At 38.6% G+C, this 18,259-nt stretch overlaps 1 protein-coding gene across 2 annotated transcripts in view; it reads left to right on the forward strand.

Moving 5' to 3' along the window:
• LOC115232416 (protein CIP2A-like) overlaps positions 1–15,485 on the forward strand; it is an 85,476-nt gene extending 69,991 nt beyond the window's left edge. For both annotated transcript variants that reach the window (XM_036514881.1, XM_029802279.2), the window contains exons 20-23: positions 1,405–1,518; positions 9,586–9,647; positions 12,209–12,348; positions 14,684–15,485. In XM_036514881.1, coding sequence (XP_036370774.1) covers positions 1,405–1,518; positions 9,586–9,647; positions 12,209–12,348; positions 14,684–14,845 — 478 coding nt within the window. In that variant the 3' untranslated portion in view covers positions 14,846–15,485. The remainder of the gene's footprint in view (positions 1–1,404; positions 1,519–9,585; positions 9,648–12,208; positions 12,349–14,683) is intronic.
• The last annotated feature ends 2,774 nt before the right edge of the window (positions 15,486–18,259 follow it).

Genomic DNA, 18,259 nt, shown 5'->3' on the forward strand with positions numbered 1-18,259 from the left:
CACCATCCGATCGTGGCCGTTTGCCAGCCTCGTCTGGCACCTGTGTCGGTGGCACATAAAAAACACCATCCGAGCATGGCCGTTTGCCAGCCTCGTCTGGCACCTGTGTCGGTGGCACATAAAATCACCCACTACACTCTCGGAGTGGTTGGCGTTAGGAAGGGCATCCAGCTGTAGAAACACTGCCAGATCTGACTGGACTGGTGCAGCTTTCGGGCTCCCCAGACCCCAGTTGAACCGTCCAACCCATGCTAGCATGGAAAGCGGACGTTAAATGATGATGATGATGATGATGATGATGATGAAAGGATGAAAGGCAAAGTCAACCTTTGAACCCAGCACATAAAGACAGACAAAATACTGCTAAGCATTTTGTCTGGCATGCTAATGATTCTTTCAGCTTGCTGCCTAACAACAGCAACAACAATAATAAAATTGTAGTTATAATTTCCCTAACTAGGGAATATATAATTATGGATCGTTATTTGGTATTGTTTCTTCATCAGTTGTCTAGTAACTTGTGTAGTGCATCCGAAGATTCTTTCTCACCACTTCGTCACATGTCTTCCTGGGTTTACCCCTTCCACTGGTTCCCTCCACAATTAGAGCTCAGCAATTCTTCGTGCAGCTGTCCTCATCTATATGCATCACTCCTAAAAAGAATTGGATTTATTAAAATTGATAAATCTAATTATAGAGAGGAACTAATGAAGTTTCATGAGATATTAGATATTTTAGAATAACTCTGCAGTTGCTTTAACCCTTTTTTTTGTTGAAATATCCTGCCTTTATTTAATTAATTTAGAAAATAATGATAAATTAACTACAATAACTTTGTCGTTATTTAACCCTTTTGTTACCAACCCGGTTGAAACCAGCTCTGGCTCTGAGTACAAATGTCTTGTTTTCAAGAGTTCTGAATTAAAATCTTCCACCAAACGTTAGTCACAATTTATGTTCCTAACACTAGCTGAATGATAACTAAGTTATTTTACTAAATTCTTTGTTATATTTAAAGTAATTGAAAGAAACACAGCATCTCAAAATAAATACAGTAACGAAAGGGTTAACAGGTGCTTGAACATAAATTTACATGAGATTTTGAAGAAAGGTTTTAATTTATACCATTTTAAAACAAGGAATTTGTGTCACAGAGCCAAGTGTAGTTTCTGGTAGGTTAGCACCAAAAGGGTTAAACTGTATTTTAGCTTTTTCTATGGATGAGGCATTTAATAGATGCATTTATTTATTAACTTTGAAGGAAGGTTTTAATTTGAACCACTTTAAGCAGGGTTGATGTCAGGTGACTTGGTATCAAAAGGGTAAAAACTGTATGCTGTTTTTTGTTTTATTTTGTTTTTTTTTTATCTGCCTTATCATTTGTTATCTGTTTCTTTGCAATAGGTTAGAGAATGCTGAACATATGCTCAATACTTTGAGACAGGAACATACTTCATTGACAGAGATGCATGAAATTTTACGTAAACATCATGAAACACTGAAGCAACAGAATGAAGTGTAAGTATAACCTTTTATAAAACGATACATGTTTGTATGTGAATGTATGTATGTATGCATGTGTGTGTGTGTGTATGTGAAACTATGTTGTAGTAGATGTCATGTGTGTGATGAATTTAATGTGGAATAGGCTGTTGAATTCAGTTATTATATACAACCTGTAATCAAAACATACATTGCCTAGGCAACAGGCACACTCTGATTTGGTGTCAAGCTAGACATAAATTCATAATTCTTTAACTACTCAGCTATCTTACTTTATCAAACCAAGGGGGCCATATAAAAAACATTGGTGATGGTGCTTGTGCCACATAAAAGGTACACAGTACACTCTGTAAAATGGTTGGCATTAGGAAAGGCATCCAGCTGTAGAAACCAAGGCAAAACAGACTATAGAGCTTGGGGTGGCCCCTGGCCTTACCAACTCCTGTCAAGCCATCCAAATCATGCCAGCATGAAAAATGGATGTTAAATCATGATAAGGATGATGATGATGATATAAATATGTATATCATCATCATCATCGTTTAACGTCTGCTTTCCATGCTAGCATGGGTTGGACGATTTGACTGAGGTCTGGTGAACCAGATGGCTGCGCCAGGCTTCAATCTTGATCTGGCAGAGTTTCTACAGCTGGATACCCTTCCTAACGCCAACCACTCCGAAAGTATAGTGGGTGCTTTTACCTGCCATTGGCACGAGGGCCAGTCAGGTGGTACTGGCAATGGGCATGCTCATATGGTGTTTTTTACATGCCACCTGCACAGGAGCCAGTCCAGCGGCACTGGCAACAACCTCGCTCGAATGTTTTTCACGTGCCACCGGCACAAGTGCCAGTGAGGCGATGCTGGTAATGATCATGCTTGAATTATATATCCAAAAATGAGTTTAAAGGGATATATTAGCCTGGCAGTTACCGTGTTTCCTCTTAAATTGGCTTCAGATGCTGGCTAACCACAACAGTCCTTTTGTGATACCCTAGTTAGCAATAAGTTGCTAGGCTCTAGTAATTATTCTTGCTTGGTACACATTTAGTAGAGGTGAACCCTACATCAAGATTCCTACAACTATTAATAGTAGTACCCATACTGCCTAAAAAACACTTTATTCATTCAGTTTGCTGATTCCTTCAGTTTCACTTCGAAATGGCAGCGATCAAGGACCCTGATGAAACTGCACCAACAATGAAACCAGGCTGCATATCCAAAAGTATTCAGTCGATGCAGTTAAAATGCACATAGATTTAGCTGTGTCTCGCTTAAGATCCTGAGTTGAGGTTGTCATGTTGTTATATGCCCACCTGGTTAGGGGATGAAAGATTGCTACAATTTTCAATTACTATTATCTTTCCATAATAAGAATTGCAAACATTTATAAATATAGACAAATAACTGTTGATTAAAAAAAAAAAAAAGAATTTTTCGTAGGTGAAATGAATGGATGGACAGGGATGGATTCAGCTTCATTGGGTTCAAGACAAAGGAAGGGTAAAATATATGCAGGCTAGAAGGTCTATGGTGCAAAAGGCTGTTTAGGTAGCTAGCTTAGATCAGGATGCGTTTACACACATCCGCACATACACCTGCTTGTACATATACTCACACAAGCGATATTGGCCCACCTTCCCATATGGTCAATTTCAGCCATAGTTCGTATAATCTATGGTTGGAAGACAACCCCACCAGAAGTCTGTCATCACAGTCACCTCAAGGCTAGGGCAGCTTGCAGACAGTCTGACTCACTCCACATTTATATCATTGAGGGTAAATCATACATCCCTACACCTATACACACATGCATACATATCCTCACATATACCTATATACATACACATGAATGTTTACTTTTACGAAACCTTATTTTAACCATTTAATGCACCAGTTTCTCCGACTGAAACATCTAAAAAACCTAATGTGTGAAATAAATGTAATAAAAAAAAATACAATTGTCTAAAGTCTCATCTTTCTTGCTTTTGATGAGGTGCCCCCCCCCTTCAATCGGCACCCGGCGCATATGCTCTCCTTGCCCCCTCCCCCAGTTACGCTACTGGCCACACTTCATTGGCTATTTCTCTTTCTCGGTCACTATTTGCTTCTCTTTTTTTTCTGATGAAGGACTAATGCCTGAAACGTTAAGACACTTTCTTGTCCTATTAAAGCTAATTCCTTATTTGTTAAACTTTGTTCTCCCTGAATTAAAATTTTCAATATTTATTGTATTTACACTAGGTGCAGGAGTGGCTGTGTGGTACGTAGCTTGCTTACCAACCACATGGTTCCGGGTTCAGTCCTGCTGCATGGCACCTTGTGCAAGTGTCTTCTACTATAGCCTCAGGCTGACCAAAGCCTTGTGAGTGGATTTGGTAGATGGAAACTCAAAGAAGCCCGTCGTATATATGTATATATGTATGTATGTGTGTGTATATGTTTGTGTGTCTGTGTTTGTGCCCCCCCCCACACCACTTGACTACTGATGCGGGTGTCTTTACATCCCCGTAACTTAGCGGTTCGGCAAAAGAGACCGATAAAATAAGTACTAGGCTTACAAAGAATAAGTCCTGGGGTTGATTTGCTCGACTAAAGGCTGTACTCCAGCATGACCACAGTCAAATGACTGAAACAAGTAAAAGAGTAAAGAGTAGCATGGCCACAGCTCAAGAGCTGAAACTGGAAAAACAAAAAACAAACAAAAAACATATATTCAGAAATGTAACCACACATGAAGTGTTGGTAATTTTCCTTCTTCTTTGGACTTTTCCCTTTCTCCTTTCTTATGAAGAGCCATGCTCAAAATGTTCAAAACTCTCTCCTTTCGCTGAGTGTCAAACTAATATAATTCTTGTGCTCATCCTCACGTTTGATTTTTTTTTTCTCTTTTTGTATTCTCTCTCTTCATTTTTAATTCGTTTGTTGAATTGACTATATATACAGGGTGCGATGGATAAATTGTCTCCATTTTATATTTTTAATTTCGCACATGCGCATTATTTGTTTTTGATTTTGTTGATTACACAGTATAGTAGGGTCAGTTGAGAAAAATGACACAATTCACTATGCCAGAAATTTGGAAATTCTTGAGGCTGTGTAGGAATTCCATGTCATCTTTGGTGTAGCCTGGCACTTTTTTAGATAGGGGTTTCAGAATGATGTCTAATAAGTTGCATAGATGTTGTGTGCTTGAGGCTGGACCAGCAACAGTTGGGCATAATTTCAAATCTATCGGTTTTGGTACTTCGACATATGATGGTCAGTCCTCAAGCACACAACATTTAAGCAACTTATTAGACATCACTCTGAAACCCCTATGTAAAAAAGTACCAAGCTACACCAGAGATGATATGGAATTCCTGAACTAAATCTCCCAGAAAGTACACCAAGACACAATCTTAGTCAGCTTTGACGTAACAATCTTATATATTAACATCCAAACTGCAAACCAAACTGAGAAGCTATATTATCAAAGAATTAAATTGGTTAGAACTATCAGTGAAGTCATTCTTTTGCTTTTTTCAAATATACCTAACTGTACCAAGAATTTCACACATTTTCCAATATATGTATATATATGAGTGTGTATATGTATATATGTATTTGTATGTGTGCGTGTACACACACATGTTTAGAAACTTAAAAATACACATTTTATGTTTTGCTCTAAATTTTTTTTTTGAATATTATGCAAAAATAGAAAAAGAAAACTTGCCAAAAAACAAGGCCCTGGGCCACTCAATTTATCCATTTTTTTTTTGCGTGTGTGTTTTTGTTTTTCCACAATCAATACTGATAAAATAACTAGCCATTACCCCCTTCCTTTCCTTTCCTTTTTCTTTCTTTCTTGTTCCGGTAACTTAATATTTTTGATAAGTGTTTACAATTTGTTATGATTGTTGAGGATAAGGACAGTAATCGAGTGAAGGTAACTGATAACTTTGTAAGCATATCTCGCAGTTCATCTTTAGCTACATGCTCTGCCAGAGGGTCCAGATAAAATTAACATTGTTCATCTCAATCACCACACCTTCCTCTTTTTCTTGTTTTTCACTTTCTCTAAATATCATTCCTATATCCTTGAAGGCAGTGGGTGCTTATCTATGGAAGCATCAATTAGAAATCTAAGATTTCTAGCTACAAAGTAGATGTTTGTCTTCCTTCGCAGAAATATAAACTAAACCATTACCTATCTTATCTGGGGCACCACCTTGAAAGGTGTCAGTCCAGTATCTTAAGTCTGTCTTACACTCTTTTTGCTGGTTGTCAAACAATAAGACAAACAAAGGTGTGTGTACATGCATACACATATGTATGCAGTGGGTTTCATTACAATGTCTCTGTACCAGATTCACTCACATGCTATTGATCAGTCCATTGTTGTAGTAGAAGACACTTGCACCAGGTCCCATGGAGAGGGGCTGAACACAAAACTACAAAAGTAAATTTCTTAGCTGGGTATCTAGCTGTAGAAAACCATGCCGAATCAGACTGGATCCTAGCACAGCGGTCCAGCCCAGTCAAATCATCCAACCCATGCCAGCATGGACAACAGACGTTAAATGATGATGATGATGATGATAAACAGCCTTGCATGCATGGAAAATAAGAAACACTTTTCTTCCAAAAAATATTGGCTCAAAAAAACCACCCCTCATCCTACATGCTGAGTTGAGCTTCCTATAAGTTATTACTTGGTTTAAACCTCTTGCATTTAAACCAGCCATATCCAGCTCAAGTATTCTACTTGTTTTATGTTCCAACTGTCCAGTTCTGGCCTCTCACACCTACTCTACAATGTCATTCTAAAAATATGCATTCACATCAGCAAAATCTCAAAGCTACAATGTCAACAAATAAGTATTAAATTAAACAGAGTAATCTGAATGCACAAAAATTTAGTGTCTTTTGTGCCAATCAAATACAGTATATATTTATATATATAGATAGATAAGCACTTGTGGTGGTGCCATATAAAAGCACCCGTATGCTGGTATGTGAAGCACCTGTGCAGTGCTATGTAAAAACACCCAGCACACTCTGTAACGTGGTTGGTTTTAGGAAGGGCACCATATGTAAGCATATCTCGCAGTTCATCTTTAGCTACATGCTCTGCCAGAGGGTCCAGATAAAATTAACATTGTTCATCTCAATCACCACACCTTCCTCTTTTTCTTGTTTTTCACTTTCTCTAAATATCATTCCTATATCCTTGAAGGCAGTGGGTGCTTATCTATGGAAGCATCAATTAGAAACCATGCCAAGGCAGACTGGAGTTTGGTGCAGCTCCCCAACTTGCCAGCTCTAGTCAAACCGTCCAACCCATACTAGCATGGACAACGGACATTAATTGATGATGATAGCATGGAAAGTGGACGCTAAACGATGAACGATATATATAATCATCTTTGTTTAAAGTCTCTTTTCCATGATGGCAATGGCTGAACAGTTTGACAGGAACTGGCAAGTCTGAAGACTGTGCAAAGCTCTACTGTTAGCCTTGACATGGTTTCTATAGCTGGATGCCCTTCCTAATGTCAGCCACGTTACAGAGTGTGCTGGGTACTTTTTATGTAGTATCAGTAGCAATGAGGTCACCAACTGATTTACAAAATGAGACTCTTTAACTGAGCGGGAGGGAGTAGTATGTAGGAGGGTAGTTTTATGTGAAATGAGAGGTTAGAGTATGAGTAGAGGAACAGAAATAGATGTCAGCCTTTCACTGAATCACAACAATCCATAAAATTTGTTCTTATGTCTAGTTTCCATGGCATTAAGCAGATGACATGTAAATTTCCTCCAGGGTAGGACCCTGGTCTATCAGCAGAGCAGATGATATAAATTCAACTTGACAAGCCACTGAAATACTCATCTCTTCCAAATTACTGTTGTAATACATCAATCTATACTAGCTACCTGGAGTTAAGTCTCACCACAGACACAGTGAAGTGTGACAAGATATGTTTGTTTGTCTTACATCTGTTTTTCCATACTCTTTTACTTGTTTCAGTCATTTGACTCTGGCCGTGCTGGAGCACTGCCTTTAGTCGAGCAAATAGACCCCAGGACTTATTGTTTTTAAGCCTAGTACTTATTTTATTGATCTCTTTTGCTGAACCGCTAAGTTACAGGGATGTAAACACACCAGCTTTGGTTGTCAGGTGATGTTGGGGGGACAAACACAGATACACAAACATATACGCACATACATATATATATATCACATGACTGACCAGACCATCAGATGTTTTACACATCGCTGGTCACAATGCGTTCGCATTGTTTTAGCCTTCGAATGATGCCACCCCACTGGCTAAGCGAGCAGGCCAACAGAAGAAAGAGAAAGAAAAAGAGTGGTGAAAGAGTACAGCAGGGATCACCACCCCCTGCCGGAGCCTCGTGGAGCTTTTAGGTGTTTTCGCTCAATAAACACTCACAACGCCCGGTCTGAGAATCAAAACCACGATCCTACGACCACGACTCCGCTGCCCTAACCACTAGGCCATTGCGCCTCCACATATATATATACATATATATACGACGGGCTTCTTTCAGCTTCCGCCTACCAAATCCACACACAAGGCTTTGGTCGGCCTGAGGGTATAGTAGAAGACACTTGCCCAAGGTGCCACACAGTGGGACTAAACCCCGAACCATGTGATTGGTAACCAAGCTACTTACCACACAGCCACTCCTACGCCATGGTGACATGTGTTGCACGGAGACTTATTGAAGTAGAAGTTTAAAGCTGGATGCCCATCTTGCCACCAACCCTTACTTGAAAAACAAATAAGCAACATGAAGAGTATCTAACTGTAAAGCAGTGCCCTAATATGCATTCATCCAACACATGCTTGCATGGGGAGAGAAAAAGGAAAACAAACTTGTAAAAATGAATGAACAAATAATAAATAGAAGAAACATTTGTTGTTGACTAATGAACAATATTAATTCATTTTACTGCAGTCTGTAGTGTAATGAGTAACATACTCCATTTGGCAAGTGATAGATACTGTATTTCTGGTTGATATTGTATGTAGTGTAAACACTTTGTGTCAACATTCAAACATCACCCTTCCCAAATTCTGTTGTATTTGACATTGAATCTTTGGTCCTCCAAAGTCATCTTGGTATTCAAGTTGATCTTCCTTTTTTTGGCTGTAAAGTCTGATTTGGAAAATTGAGCTTGTATACCGAAAAATACAGTAAGTTACACATTGGTCCTTATAATAATGTATAATACATTATTTACATAATTTACATTGGATGGATGTGTGTCCTCATCTTGTTTGTTGTTGCCACAACATTTCGGCTGATTTTCTCTCCAGCCTTCATCAGGTGTCCTTGTGGAATTTTGAACCCAACCCTGGGTTCTCGTTCCTAAGGTATTTTTTTGCTGATGTTATTATTTATTCCGAGTTGAGTTCAAAATTCCACCAGGACATCTGATGAAGCCTGGAGAGTAAATCAGCCGAAACATTGTGGTAACAGTAAAGATGAGGTCACATATCTGTCTAACGTAAATAATGTACAGAATTCCTCATCTTCCTCTCTCTCTCTCTCTCTCTCTCTCTCTCTCTATATATATATATATATATATATATATATATTATATATATATATATATATATATATATATATATAATAACAATTTAGTAAATAAAACATATGCATACATACATATGTACATACCTACATCTATATGTATATATACATGCATATACCTACATCTATATGTATATACATGCATATATGGGTACAGGACACCACAAATAAATGTAGAACACAACGAGAAACGTTTCTCATTGTGTTCTACGTTTATTTGTGGTGTCCTGTACCCATATATGCATGTATATATACATATAGATGTAGGTATGTACATATATGTATGTATGTATGCATATGTTTTATATATTAAATTGTTATTATATGATCGAACGTACGCATCGTCTTCTTCCAAGTAAGTTTTATTTATATATATATATAATGTATACATATATAATGACACTATACATAATGTATAGTATCATCAGCAAACTGAATTATTTCATTGATCTTTACTTTCTGTCACATTTTACAGGAGTCTTGAAAAGCAAGGCAAACTCTCAAGGCAACTAAAAGAATCAGAATCATTGGTTAAATGTAAGTGATTGGTTTATTCAATGTTCTTTGTGTTTTTGGTTCTTTTTATTATTTTGTCCCATGACTATCCTGTTATTCTGAGGATAGGATAGCCATGGGTTAATGGCTCTCTTTTTAATATTTTGATGATGATGGTAGTTCTTTTTATGATAGGCACAAAGCCTGAAATTTAGGGAAAAGCGGGAATAGTTGATTACATCAACCCCAATGCTCAACTGGTACTTATTGACCCCAAAAGGACAAACAGCAACAACAACATTGGTGAAATTTGAACCCAGAACTTAAGACCAGAAGAAATGCTGCTAAACATTTTTGTCTGGCATGCTAATGATTCTTGCCAGCTTGCTGTTCTGATAATAGTCATAATAATAATAACCTGTTTCAAATTTTGGTCCAAGATCAGCAATTTTAGGGAGAAAAGGGAAACCACTTATACTGACCCCAGTGCTCTCAAAAGGTTGAAAGGCATAGTCAACCTTAGCAGAATTTGAACTCAGAACATAATGAGCTAGAAGAAATGAGAAGCATTTCTACTGACACTAACAATTCTGCCAGCTTGCTGCATTGATGATGTTAGTAATAATTATAATAACAAGGGCACTCAGAGAGCACAAATCTCTGCCAAGGGACCACCAACGTCCTCTCAATGATAAGCTAGAGATGATTTTTAAAATGAGAATATCTGAAATAAACTCAACTGTGCTCACAAATGAGGATACTAAAAATGAACCCGACCACTCTCAAAACATTGAGCAAAACTGGAAAAATAATCCAGAATTCTTGCCTGGTACCCGATCTATCCCAAAATCTAATCAGTTTGTGCCAGTTACGAGGTCAAACATCTCTGAAGGTTTCATCCGAATCCATCCAGCAGTTCTTGAGATATCCTGTTCACGGACAAACAAACAAACAAACAAACCTGACTGAAAACAATGCCTCTGCCTTCGCTAAGGTGGAGGTAATAATAATAGCCTTTTCTAATATAGGCACTAGGCCTGAAATTTGGGGAGGAGGGGACACTCGATTACATCACCCCCAGTATTCAACTGGTACTTATTTTATCGGCCCTGAAAGGATGAAAGGCAAAGTCAACCATGGCAGAATTGAATTCAGAAAGCAAAGACAGATGAAATACTGCCTAGCATTTTTGCCTGGCATGCTAACGATTCTAGCAACTCTCCACCTTAAAAATAGTAATAATAATCCTTCCTACTGGAAGCATAAGGCCTCAAGGGAAGGGATTAAGTCAATTACATCGACCTCAGTGGAATTTGAATTCAGAACATAAAGACAGACGAAATACCACTAAGCATTTCGCCCGGCATGTTAACGATCCTGCCAGCTTGCCACTTTAAATAATAATAATAATAATATTGGTATTAAATTTTGGCACAAGACCAGTAAGTTCAAGGAAGGGGTTAAGTCGATTACATTGCCTCCCCCCACTACTCCCAGTGCTTAACTGGTACTTATTTTATCAACCCTGAGAGGATGAAAGACTGTCAACTTTGGTGGTGTTTGAACTCAGAACATCAACCCAGACGAAATGTCGCTAAGCATTTTGCCCAGCATGCTGATGATTCTGTTAGGTTGCCACCTTTTTAAAAATAATATTTGCAATACCATACAGGCACAGGAGTGGCTGTGTGGTGAGGAGCTTGCTTACCAACCACATGGTCCCAGGTTCAGTCCCATTGCATGTCACCTTGGTCCGACCAAAGCCTTGCTAGTGGATTTGGTACATGGAAACTGAAAGAAGCCTGTATATATATATATATATATGTTTGTGTGCCTTTGTTTGTTCCCCCACCATCGCTTGACAACCGATGTTGGTGTGATTACATCCCCGTAACCTAGCAGTTCAGCAAAAGTATCCGATAGAATAAGGACTAAGCTTACAAAAAATAAGTCCTGGGAGTCGATTTGTTCAACTAAAAGCAGTGCTCCAGCATAGCTGCAGTCAAGTGACTGAAGCAAATAATAGAACACAACAATAGAGTGGATACCAAAGAAATTGTGAAAATTGAAACTTATTTAGAGCTAAACGGAGAGATGAAGAGATTATGGAAGACAAAGGCGACATCTGTTCTTGTCTTAATTAGTTCATTTGGTACAAGACCTAAACTGCTACCTAAGAGGTTGAACAATATTGGAATTGAAACTGTTCCTAGTTCAAATTCTGCCAAGGTCGACATTGCTTTTCATCCTCTTGGAGGTCGATAAGTTGAGTACTGGGGTTGATCTAATTGACTGGCCCCCTCCCCGAAAATTTTGGGCCTTGTGCCTAGAGTAGAAAAGAATATATTGAGATTGAGACTTGTATTGTCAGTCTGCAGAAGAGTGCAATATATTAAAATGCATTGCAAACAATGATCAGCCGTTAATTCCATTCTTCAGAAATCTCAAGACAACATTCCTGCTAATGAAGGTAGCTAGTAGTGATGGCTTATATTTTCTTTATGAAGGTTGATTCTGTTCTTAATAAACCAGAAATTTTTTTATTAACTCATATTAGATTAATACAATTTTTCTGAAATGCATTGAAATGTTCACTTCTTCAGCATTACAAAAAACTGTATCAGAGATTGAAGAACAGCTGCAGAAACTGTCTAAGGAGCGTGATGATTTAGATGAAGCCATTGAAAAAGTACGGAGAAGTTTGGACAAAACTGAAATAGAGAAAAAAGAACTACAGCAAAAGGTAGGTTGATTTAAATGTTTTCTTGTTTTATAGTTGTGGGGCGAAACCAGTGCTGCCTGACTGGCTCCTGTGCCGGTGGCACATAAAAAGCACCATTCGAGTATGGTCAATGTCAGTGCCGCCTGATTGGCCCCTGTACTGGTGGCATGTAAAAAGCACCCACTACACTCTGGGAGTGGTTGGTATTAGGGAGAGCATCCAGCTGTAGAAACCTTGCCTGAACAGATTGGAGCCTGGTGCAGTCTCCTGGCTCGCCAGTCCTCAGTCAAACCGTCCAACCCATGCCAGCATGGAAAACGGACGTTAAATGATGATGATGATGTGGTTAAGAAGCTCACTTCCTAACCACATAGTTTTGGGTTCAGTCCCACTGTGTTACACCTTGAGCAAGTGTCCTCTATTATGGCTCCAGGCTTATCAAACAAAGGCCTGTGATAAGAACTGGTAGGTAGAACCTGAAAGAAGCTTATCATATATCTGTGTGTGTGTTTGTGTGAATGAGTTTGCATTTCTTTTATGGCCACTGGCTTATAAACAATGGCTTCTTGATGGTGTCGTTTGCTTGCAGCCTACCACTAAAGCATGTCTGGTGGAGGCGATGGCTGCTGCTGCTGTGGTTATTGTTGTTGTTGTTAAATTCTGATGACCTCTCCATTTATATATTATCTACAGAGAACATACAAATATAACACTGTAAGCTCCTGCCTCCCCTAATTTCCATACTTCATGCTTGTTGTTTTATTATTTTACTGATTTCAATCATTGGATTGTTGCCATGCTGGAGCACAGACCAGTGTTTCCAAACTTGGGATCCACAGAACTCAAGGAACCCACAAAAATAGTTCTATGCATTCATAAGTTTTGTTTTAAAAGTCTGCAGCATAAAATGTGCAATTACCCAGTTACATTTGTAACTGGGTAATTATTTTAATTATATATAATTATTTTAATTATATATGTCTTTCATTTGAGAGATGGAACTGGGAAAATAAGTTTGTTGTGAGCTAATAAAATTGATTGATCGAGTAAACAGACCTTTCATGGTCTGGAGTCCGTGGGAAAATGCATTTAAACAAAAGGGGTCATTGGTAGTGATGGAAAGGTTGGAACCATTGTTATAGACTATTGTTGATTACATTAAACCCAATTCATATTTACTTGGGCTGTTACTTATTGATCAACATTAGAAGAATCACCATCGTCAGTTATCATCCACTTTCCATGCTGGCATGGATTGGATGATTTGACTGAAGACTGGCAAGCCAGGAGGCTGCACCAGTGAAAGGCTACAAGGAATCCGGGTGGGATTTGAACTGTGTAAAGAGACATAACTAAATGTGGCAAATACCAGTTCTGGTATCCACCTGCATAACTGAATGATAGAGTGATATCAGCAATTAAATTTCTGTTTTTCTTTTCTACACTCTGAGTTCTAATCCAACTGGGGTTAACTGTGACATTTCAAAATCTAGGCCTGTGGTTCTTCACTTTGTCAGTAACACCCACACATATACCTCAGGGATGTTGTGAGTTTACAAGGGGGTATAATGGAGCAGTGCTAAATGTTTTGAGAAGTTGTGATTTTTCTTAGGGGGAGCAATGTCATTGATAAGGTTGGGAATGGCTATAAAGATTACTCTGACAAACTTAACTGATTGATTGATTGAACAATTAATCAAACAATTTATTAGCTAATTGTTTAAATATCTAAACAATTGACAAATATATAATATTGAAGTGAAATAGAACCAGTGTATATACTTATTATTGGCATAATGACCCTCTCAAGATACAAATGAAGTATTTAAACCAGATATAAGACATTTTCAGGAAGAAAAGCTGGCAGAATCGTTTGTATGCCAGACAAAATGTTTAGCGGTATTTTGTCCTTTACATTCTGAGTTCAAATTCTGCTGAGGTCGATTTGCCTTTTGGGGTCAATGAAATAGGTACCAGTTGAGCACTGGGGTTGATGTAATCAACTAATCCCCTCCCCATAAAAATCTTAGGCCTTGTGCTTATAGTAGGAAGGATTACTATTATATCCATGTATCTATGCTTGCAGCCGGGTCATTTACTGATATCTTGCTTCTGGTAGGAACCTCTGAAGGGTTTATCTGGAGACTCTCCTACTCCTCTCACAGGAATGGGCAGACAATGAGAATAGATGAATAAATAGATGGACAAATCAGACTGGACCAGACAGATAGAGATGAAAGCAAATAGGTTCTATCAGATAATTCGTTTAAACTTTCTGTTAGGTTTGATTTTATTGAAGTTAAATTCTTTTCTTGTTTATTAATTTTTTAAAAATTCTTTTCTTGGGATATTTCAGATCACTTCCCTTGAAGTTGTGTGTCAAAAACATGAACGTGTCATCAAAGAGAAAACTGGAGAATTAGAAGAAGTTAAAGATAATCTTGCCAAACATGAACAAATAGCTGCCATGATTCATAACCTAAGTAGTAGCAAAATTCCACCAAAGGTGTCTTTTTAAGGACTTTGCTAATAATGTCTCTTTCTATGTTTGTGTGAGTGTGGAGTATGTGCATGTGGCCATGTGTGTGTGTATATATATATATATATATATATATATATATATACACACACACAATTGCTTTAACTGAGATCTTAAGTTTCACCTGAATTAATTCAACTAGACTGATGCAATGCATGTCACACAAGCAAATACATGTGTGTATGTGTGTGTATATAATTGGGTGTTTGTGTAGATGATGTGTGTTGCATGATTAAGTTTGCTTGGCTATCATGTGATTCTGAGTTCAATCCAGCTATATGGCAGGTACATTGGACAGAAGTATTTTTTTCCCATTACTTAGAATCTGATCCAAATCTTGAGTGAAGTCCTATTGATAAAGACTGTGTGGTGGCTTATAGCATGTGCTGTATTTGTGTTTCAAAGGGTCAACTTTGTCATACTGAAAATTAAAGAGTACCAATGTGTGTAATACCTCAAGGATTATGAAAGGGACCAGTGTGTGGAATACTCAGCCACTTACATTAAAATTCATTATGTAGTTCTTTTGGGGTAGGTATCACTTTACATAGATTTCTCAAATTTCAATATCAAGATAAAACTTAATGAAATATTAAATTCTAAATATTACAAAATCATACACATTATTTTACTGAGTTATTTTTAAAATTTTATTTGAATAAAATTTTTTTTTACACTTTTACCAGATACCACAACATTTTAAACACTCTTTCTTTCAAACTTTTCGGCAGAATATTTTCTTTCTTTTTCTCTCTTTGTTGCTTATCGTCCTTCTCTTTCTCTATCTCATTTACCCTGACTGTATATACTTTCCTCTTTTTTTTTTCCCTGCTCTTTATTTCTTTATTTTCTTTGTCTCTTAATCCATTTATTTCCTCCCTCTCGCCAACATTTTTATTTTCACTCCTCTCATTCACCTCTCTCTTTCATCTCATCTCGAAATCTTTCAAATTTATATTGTACATTACAAATAGATAATTTTAACTGATATAAAGCCACATTTTTGGTATATATTCTCTCAACTCTTAAAGGAAGAAAAGCAGAATATAAACCGCTGGAAGAAATACTGCCAGATATTTCATCCAATCCTACTTACAAATATTGTTTCTAATTTAGGTACAAAATCAGCACTTATTAGAAGAGGGTGTTTGTTCAATACCATTAACTGAATACTCAACTGGTTCTATATTACTTCTCAATAGTCTTATATATATATATATATATATATATATATATGTGCAGGAGTGGCTGTGTGGTAAGTAGCTTGCTTACCAACCACATGGTTCCGGGTTCAGTCCCACTGCGTGGCATCTTGGGCAAGTGTCTTCTGCTATAGCCTCAGGCCGACCAAAGCCTTGAGTGGATTTGGTAGACGGAAACTGAAAAGAAGCCCGTCATATATATGTATATATATATATGCGTGTGTGTGTTTGTCCCCCTAGCATTGCTTGACAACCGATGCTGGTGTGTTTATGTCTCCGTTACTTAGCGGTTCGGCAAAAGAGACCGATAGAATAAGTACTGGGCTTACAAAGGAATAAGTCCCGGGGTCGAGTTGCTCGATTAAAGGCGGTGCTCCAGCATGGCTGCAGTCAAATGACTGAAACAAGTAAAAGAGTAAATATATATATATATCAGAGGTGACTCCAGGTCATCAGCATCACTTGAGCTCATCACAGATTTTGCATAAGACACAACAAGCATCAGCAATCTGACTGTCACCTGTACTCTTGACAAGAGATGTCAGTTGCCACTATGAAAGGTTGCTGAATGAGGAAAATGAATGGGATAAAGAGAGTCTGCCGAATGTCGACCCAACAGAGGGACCAGCAATCTGAGTTGACAGTTCCTTAGTAGTAAGGCAATTACAAGCATGAAAACAGGGTGGGCCCCTGGCCCATCAGGAATTACTGCAGAAATGCTCAAAATATCTGGTAGTGTTGGCTATAGCCTAGTCACCCGTATAGTTAACCAGGTGATACACGAAGGAGTCATACCCAATGACTGGTGTAGCAGCATAATAGTCAACTGCTACAAAGGTAAAGGTGACGCTCTAGATACAAATAACTACAGGGGTATCAAGCTGCTGGATCAGGTAATGAAGGTCATGGAGAGGGTTATAGCCCAACTAATTAGAGAGAGAGTTAGCTTAGATGAGATGCAGTTTGAGTTCGTGCCAGGGAAAAGTACTACTGATGCTATATTCTTGGTAAGACAGCTGCAGGAGAAATACCTAGCCAAAGATAAGCCCCTGTACCTGGCTTTTGTTGATATGGAGAAAGCCTTCGACAGGGTCCCCCGATCCCTTATCTGGTGGTCAATGAGGAAACTAGGGATAGATGAATGGTTAGTGAGAGCTGTGCTAGCCATGTAAGGTGAGGGTTGGCAACGAGTACAGTGAAGAATTCCGGGTAGAGGTTGGGGGTCCACCAAGATTCAGTCCTCAGTCCCCTCCTATTTATCATAGTCCTCCAGGCAATAACGGAGGAATTCAAGACAGGATGCCCCTGGGATCTCCTCTATGCTGATGACCTTGCTCTAATTGCTGAGTCACTATCAGAACTGGAAGAGAAGTTTCAGGTGTGGAAGCAAGGTTTAGAATTGAAGGGCCTTAGAATCAACCTAGCCAAAACCAAAGTCCTAATAAGTAGGAAGGTAGACCAATCACAAACGCCTTCAGGTAGATGGCCCTGCTCGATCTGTAAAAAAGGCGTAGGTAGAAACTCTATAAAGTCCACCAAGTGTAAGCTATGGACACATAAGAGGTGTAGCAATGTCAAAAGAAGGCTAACTAGAAAAATAGTTTTTATCTGTGGCAGATGCTCAGGAGCAATAAACATTGAAAATGTGCAGAGACCAACTTCTACCATGTTCCAGGGAGAAAAACTAGAAGTAGTTGATAACTTCTGCTACCTGGGTGACCGGGGGTGGGTGTGCTGAAAGTGTAACTGCTAGAGTAAGAATAGCCTGGGAAAAGTTTAGAGAGCTCTTACCCCTGCTGGTGACAAAAGGCCTCTCGCTCAGAGTAAAAGGCAGACTGTATGATGCATGTGTACGTACAGCCATGCTACATGGTAGTGAAACATGGGCTGTGACTGCTGAGGATATGCGTAAGCTCGCAAGAAATGAAGCCAGTATGCTCCGATGGATGTGTAATGTCAGTGTCCATAATCGACAGAGTGTAAGTACCTTGAGAGAAAAGTTGAACCTAAGAAGCATCAGTTGTGGTGTGCAAGAGAGATGTTTGCGCTGGTATGGTCATGTGACGAGAATGGCTGAAGATAGTTGTGTGCAAAAGTGCCACACCCTAGCAGTTGAGGGAACCTGTGGAAGAGGTAGACCCAGGAAAACCTGGGACGAGGTGGTGAAGCATGACCTTCGAACTTTAGGTCT

Source organism: Octopus sinensis, linkage group LG2, assembly GCF_006345805.1.
Source record: "Octopus sinensis linkage group LG2, ASM634580v1, whole genome shotgun sequence".
Lineage (NCBI taxonomy): Eukaryota > Metazoa > Mollusca > Cephalopoda > Octopoda > Octopodidae > Octopus > Octopus sinensis.